The 7,233-nt window shown below is 40.6% G+C and overlaps 1 protein-coding gene across 1 annotated transcript; it reads right to left on the reverse strand.

The window, feature by feature from the left end:
* Window positions 1-1,815: 1,815 nt before the first annotated feature.
* Window positions 1,816-4,422, reverse strand: LOC589241 (toll-like receptor 3). The gene is made up of 3 exons (XM_030976258.1): window positions 4,104-4,422; window positions 3,410-3,655; window positions 1,816-2,762 (listed from the first exon to the last, which is right to left on the reverse strand). Exons 1-3 carry the CDS (start codon window positions 4,420-4,422, stop codon window positions 1,816-1,818), a joined length of 1,512 nt encoding a protein of 503 aa, XP_030832118.1.
* Between the last annotated feature and the right edge of the window lie 2,811 nt (window positions 4,423-7,233).

Consider the following 7,233-nt stretch of genomic DNA (forward strand, 5'->3'; position numbering starts at 1 on the left):
AATATTTTAATTCGTTGAAAAATGTACGTTCTATTGAACTCATAAACATTCATTATTTGTGTAATATCATTTTAGTTCAATGTAGCTTAATATTATCCAGATTATACATCAAAAGTATTTACATTGAAAACGATAGCAACTTCTTTTGAAAAATCAACCTAACGAAATTTCAATGTCATTGTGCGTCACCAATTGATATCTGCGAACATGGCAATGACGTATTACGTAATAATCCGAACATGGCTCCTATTGGATATACGATATATTTAATAGGGTATTGAAATTGAACTTGAGTTGATTTTTCAGAAAATAGTTGAGAGTGATAGACGACAAACAGTTACTTTATACACATTTCATAGAAATACAAATTAATACTAGTTGCTTAGTAACAATGGCTTATAGCGCGAGGGATGCTACTTGCATTAGGGGGGGGGGGTGGGCATCGGGTATCGATCTTATGAGATGGATGAACTAGAAGTTAATAACATCACTGAATAGAGGGAGGGCATGGGAGGCGTCACATCTTCTTTTTTTCATGATCTTTTTACCTTCTCCCTTTCTTTTTCTATATAATGTTCAAATACATTAAATAGGCCCTTCGTTTGAATGACTTTGGAAAAAGAAAGTTTAACAAAGGGGATAGACGATCATTTCCATTTAGTTGATAGGAGAGATATGGAAGCTGGAATGAACATTAAATAAACCTAGAAGGTACTCTATTTATAGAAACTTTAGGATTTGTTTTATTTTTTATAAAGTTTTTTTTAATATTATTTTCTCTCAAAACAAATACATATTGTACAAATCATTCTTAACAATACTGGATATATTGTACATTGATATTTTGGATTAAACATAAATTACAATTATAACAAGAAAACAAAAGTACTATGAATAGAGATGAGCTTCACGGAGGGGAATTACAGCGAGATTATACTCGTATATTTGACCATAAAGTGACATGTCTGAACACAGTAGCAAGAGGTTTAGGAATTTTCACCGAAAGGACGTTCTGTATTTTGAATTGACATAAATTACTATACATTCAATATTTGTGCATAGTCATGAAATTGGTCCAAAAAATATTAAAAATGATCACGTACTTTTTGAAGAAGAATGATCAAAATTGTGTTAGAAAAATCCCATTAACACTTATTAAAGGAAAAAAAATAGGAGAAAGGGAAAATAATAGGACTGACTTTATACCTGTCCAAATTAAATAGTACAGTTAAGAGCCTGTGATAGTGGAAATACCAAATAATCCAGAAAAAGGTGATGTAAATAGGTACCTGGCAGCAGGGGCGTACGCAGGATTTTTTCAAGGGGGGGGGGGTTTAAAATCGGGCCCAAAATATTTTGTTCCCGAAAAATTTAAAATCGCGCCGGCCGAAAAGTAGCTCAGTTGGGGGGGGGGGGGGGTAAGCGGACACTTTTTTTTTTTTTTTGGTCTCGAAATTTGAAAATTTGACATTTTTCTTCGTTGGGGGGGGGGGGGGGTAAGGTCACCTTTTTTATGTTAGCCGTAGGGGGGTTTACACACATAAAATACAAAAGGGGGTTTGAACCCCCAACCCCCCCCCCCCCCCCCCCCTGCGTACGCCCCTGCCTGGCAGGAAATAATTCCTTGAAATCCGAGAGCGCCGTAATGGCAGCACAGCTTAAGCCAGGGTAATAATCTCCAAGTTTGGAACCGCTTAGAGACTAATTGTAATTCGCGCTTTATAAAAGCTGAGTATTATCATTATAATCGAAACAAGTAAAACATAATTCTCAATCTTTCAAATGATAAGTGTTTTTGCTGACTACTGACATTTATCAATTAGGAGGTATCAGGTGATTACACCTGAGATTGATCTTAAGATCCCGGATCAACTCCTCCCAAAAGTAGTCTCGTCCTCTTTCATCGTCTGGCCAAACCAGATACGGTCGATGATCACTGAGAAACAGTCTGATTAGGAAAGGGAGCTCGTCATCCACAACGTCCTCCACAAATACGAGAATCATCTTCTCTGTGCCGATGTCATTGACGTGATCGAGAACGGTTCGGAACTTCATCATGAACCACTGGTCCTGTAAGGCAGCGTGACTGATCACGATAATAGTCTTGAAGCTTTTTTCTGTAGCGTAGTGGACGGCGTCAAGATAGTACATACCAAGCATGAGTTCTTCATCACCACAAACGATTCGATTGAAGGCTGGAACTCGCTCCATCAGGGCTGGTCGCAAATGTTGGTTGACCCACATATCGTCGGCTTCGTCGAGCATGATGGCGATATCGTACTGGAATTCTCCTCTGTCGACCTCGTCGTATTTCTCTTCGTATCCAATGAAGCAGAGCTTTAGAAGGAACAATCGATATCTGATCCACCATCGCTGGTAGTAGATCAAACCTAGAGCAAAGATCAGTACCATACCTAACATCGCCAAACAAGAGTAGAGGATGATGTTCGGACCACATTCGTCTCTAGGATCAAAAGTTATTAATTGTTTTCCCCTAAAAGGCTCCAAAGTCACTGCATTATCGATGCATGTCGTATCCGTCGACTCAATGAGCTCTACTGTCCCTTTCAACCAACCAGGTAACCATTTAAGATCACAATTACAGACTAGGGGATTGAGAGATAGGTCAAGTGTCGTTAGACGCGCTAGGGGTTCAAACGTGCTACGGTTCAAGCCAGATATACGATTTCTCGAAGCATCAAGATGCACAAGACCTGATAAGTACTTAAACAAATTAGAATCAAGGTATGTCAACTCATTTCCTGACAGAAGTAGATATTTCAAATCATATAATTCATCAAACAACCCAGTGGAAATAACCCTTAGATGATTATATTTCAAACTCATTAAGACAAGGCTTCTTAGATCTATAAATATACTTATTTCTAATGCTACAAGAGAGCATTGCTCCAAACGTAAAGTTTGGAGATTCGATAAATTCTGGAAGACGCCCAATGGGATGTGAAACAATAGATTACTTGAAAGTTCAAGTCGCGATAGGTTTTGCAAACCAAAGAAAGAAGATTTGTTGTCGGATGAATCCCATAGCATTTCAGGCCAAGCGCATTGTTGATTAGATTGAGCGTTGTTAAAGAGGGCGCTTCATTGCCAAGGTTACCGGGTCGGATCAAACTTGTAGGGCAATTTGAAGACTCTAAGATCAAGGTAGCGAGGAAAGGAAGGTGATGAATAGGTAGCTCAAAAATACATGTGTTGGACAAATCTAACTCACTCAAAAATTTAAAATCGACAAACGTGTTATTTTCAATTACTTGAAGTTTTAAATTGCCACTCAAGTCTAATGTCTTGAGAGTTTTCAGACCATGGAATGCCAAGCCGTCGATTGCTGTTAGTTCATTGCGTGCCAAGCTTAGATGTATGAGTGAGATATTCCACGGGGTAGATTTACTATTGAGAGTTATGATTCTGTCTGCATCCAATGAAAGAGTACGAAGAGCCATCATTCCGTTAAAGACACTTGGTTCTATCTCTTCCAGATTGTTCCTTCCTAGCTGAAGCTCAGAAACGCCTGCTAAACCATCAAAACCATTGTCTTCAATCATAACTATGCTATTCCATCCAATATCAACTTTGTCTAGATTCTTTCCTTTGAGAGGTGCAAAGAATCCATTCTGGATGGTGTGGAGTTCGCCGCCTGTAAAATCAAACCCTTTAATGAACATTGATAATCTGACGCCATGGAAGAAATTCGTTAGTTGAGAAACTGCTATGCGCGTATTCATCAATATAATTTGCTTGACATGAAACGAAGAGATAACGATGGCTTCAATGAATTCTATTGGATTTGTGGACAAATCTAGCGTTTTCAACATGGTTGTTAAAAATAAACGACTCTTTTGAAATTTGCCGAAATCTGTTTGAATTAAGGTAAACAACACGAAGAAGATTTGAACTGGTCCAGTTTATCTTTCGCAGCTTATTTTCGGAAACAATCAAATCTGCCCCTCGGGCTAAGCATGCAACAATGTCACCTGCAAATGACTCTAAATTAGAAGATATTGCGTTAAAAAATGTCAAGCTCCTAGAACTAAACATTGACTTCTTAAGAGTAGGTAAATATGGGTTGTCATCAATGAACAGGCTAAACAAGTTCTTCAAGGGGTTAAATGCACCTTCATCAATGCGAGATATGTTATTGTCACCTAGGTCGAGCTCACGAAGGCTGGGATACCTCTCAAATGTCTCATTTGTAAGCGTGGTTAGAAGGTTGTAGTCTAGCTGGAGTCTTCTGAGATCAGGTAAGAGATCTGTAGGAACAGACCTGAAGCCCTTATGAGAACAGTAGGCAGCCTTCAGACTGAGGTCCTGAAGACATGATGCTGCCTCGATGGTTTCCCTTCGGTGAATAGATGTAAGAGTAATTATGACGAACAAGGTGGAGTAAAGATCAGACATCCTCATCTTGTTGACGTTTCATGTAACACCTGACAAGTATTTTCCGTGATTGTCCTCCGCCTAATAAAAGAAATGGTATGAAATAGGATACCTTACATGAACATAGTATGAAAAGAAACGTGTATAACCGACTGCCACTGTTTTGTAAATGAAAGTACTGTGGTTTAACGGTACATATTCATGTAGAAGGTATTAAGGGGCTTGCTTATATGCTAATAAATATAATGTTTTTTAATTATTGTTATTATTTGTCGGCTTATTTATAGAAGACTTTCCTGACCCAGGTGCAGGCGCGTACGCAGGGGGGGGTTTGGGGGTTAAACCCCCCCCCTTTGGAAATTTTTTGTGTGTAAACCCCCCTAAAAAAAACCTAAAACCCCCCCCCCCCCCCTTTTGGATTTTTTTTTTTTTTTTTTTTTTTTTTTTTTTTTAATTATTAAAAAAAAAAAAAAAAAAAAAAAAATTATTCCCATGGCCGACCTAAAAAAGGTGACCTTACCCCCCCCCCCAACGGAGCAAAATGTCAAATTTCCAAATTTCGAGACCAAAAAAAAAAAAAAAAGTGTCATCTTACCCCCCCCCCCCCCCCCCCCCCCCCCCCCCCCCCCCCCCCCCCCCCCCCCCCCCCCCCCGCTTATTCAGCGGTCGGCTGAGTCGTTGCGATTTTTTTGGGACCAAAAAAAAAAAATGTGTCCTCTTACCCCCCCCCCCCCCCCCCCCCCCCCCCCCCGCTTATTCAGCGGCTGGCTGAGTCGTTGCGAAATTTTCGGACCGATTTATAAATGTTAAAACCCCCCCTTGAAAAAATCCTGCGTACGCGCCTGCCCAGGTGTATTATCATAGTAAAGGGAAGTCTTCAAAGTGAAACGACAGCTTCAGGGGCGTCGCTAGACCTTTTTCAGTGGGGGGGGGGGTGTAGAGGCCAACGATTACCGACAAAAGTAGCCACCAATTACCGACAAAATTAAATTTCCAATATCTACAAAGTCAACCCTATAAACCTGGGGCCGAAGGCTAAATTGTTTTTCCTATGGACTATCTATAGTACTTGCATATGCGCAAAATGGTCATTTTCCTCGACGACATAAATATACGAATTATTTCTTCAATTCAGTCAGCATCATAGCTATATATTTTAATGCAGGCGCGGAGCTAGGATCTTATTTTAGGGAGGGGCGGCAGTGAGCAAGAGCATCACTTAAAAGCGCGCTCATTAGGGGGTGTGGGTGATGGGCCTCCCGCGCGAAGCGCGGAAGCTTAGACGTTTCCTTAAATTATTAGGAAAAGAAGACGATTAATTGTACCGTTTTCGACTGGTAATCCTAGGCTGAATGAAGTTTCCCCCCCCCCCCTCCCGCGCGTAGCGCGAAAACTTTGACGTTTCATTAAATTATTTTAAAAAAGAAGACGATTTGCTGTCCCATTCTCGACTGTTTATCCTTTTCTAAATTCAGTTCCCCCCCCTCCCGCGCAAAGCGCGGAAGCTTTGACGTTTCATTAAAGTATGAGAAAAAGCAGACGATTCGGTGCACTGTTCTCAACTCTTAATCTTAATCTGAATGAAGCTTCCCCCTCCTGCGCGAAGCGCGGAAGTTTTGACGTTTCATTGAATTATTAGAAAACGAAGACGATTCGTTGTACCGTTTTCGACTTTAAATAAGCCCTATTAATTTTGTCTGAATTCAGTTTCCCCCTCTCGCGCGAAGCGCGGAAGCTTTGACGTTCCCTTAAATTATTAGAGAAAGAAGACAATTCATTGTACCGTTCTCGACTCGTCTAAATAAAGTTTCACCTTCCGCGCGAAGCGCGAAATTTTTGGCGTTTCATCACAATATAGAGAAAGGAAGACGATTCCTCGTACCGTTTTTGACTCTTATTAAGCCCTATTCATCTGAATTCAGTTTCCCCCTCTCGCGCGAAGCGCGAAAGCTTTGACGTTTCCTCAAATTATTAGAGAAAGAACAAGATTCGTTGTACCGTTTTCGACTCTAAATAAGCCCTATTAATTTTGTCTGAATTCAGTTTCACCCTCTCGCGCGAAGCGCGGAAGCTTTGACGTTTCCTTAAATTATTAGAGAAAGAAGATGATTCGTCGTACTGTTCTCGACTCATCTAAATGAAGTTTTCCCCTTCCTCACGAAGCGCGGAATTTTGGGCGTTTCATCACAATATAGAGAAAGGAAGACGATTCCTCCTACCGTTTTCGAATCTTATTAAGCCCTATTCATTTGAATTCAGTTAACCCTCTCGCGCAAAGCGCGAAAGCTTTGACGTTTCCTCAAATGATTAGAGAAAGAACAAGATTCGTTGTACCGTTTGCGACTCTAAATAAGCCCTATTAATTTTGTCTGAATTCAGTTTCACCCTCTCGCGCGAAGCGCGGAAGCTTTGACGTTTCCTTAAATTATTAGAGAAAGAAGACGATTCGTCGTAATGTTCTCGACTCGTCTAAATGAAGTTTCCCCTTCCGCGCAAAGCGCGGAATTTTGGGCGTTTCATCACAATATAGAGAAAGGAAGACGATTCCTCGTACCATTTTCGAATCTTATTAATCCCTATTCATCTGAATTCAGTTCCCCCCACCCCCCTCTCGCGCGAAAGCGCGAAAGCTTTGACGTTTGACGTTTGACGAAGCGCGAAAGCTTTGACGTTTACTTAAATTATTAGAGAAAGTACACGATTCGTTGTACCGTTTTCGACTTTTAGTAAGCCCTATTTGTCTGAATTCAGTTTCCCACTTTCGCGCGAAGCGCGGAAGCTTTGACGTTTCCTTAAATTATTAAACAAAGAAGACGATTCGTTGTACCGTTCTCGACT

The sequence above is a fragment of the Strongylocentrotus purpuratus genome, unplaced genomic scaffold (genome assembly GCF_000002235.5).
Source record: "Strongylocentrotus purpuratus isolate Spur 01 unplaced genomic scaffold, Spur_5.0 spur5_contig_797, whole genome shotgun sequence".
NCBI lineage: Eukaryota > Metazoa > Echinodermata > Echinoidea > Camarodonta > Strongylocentrotidae > Strongylocentrotus > Strongylocentrotus purpuratus.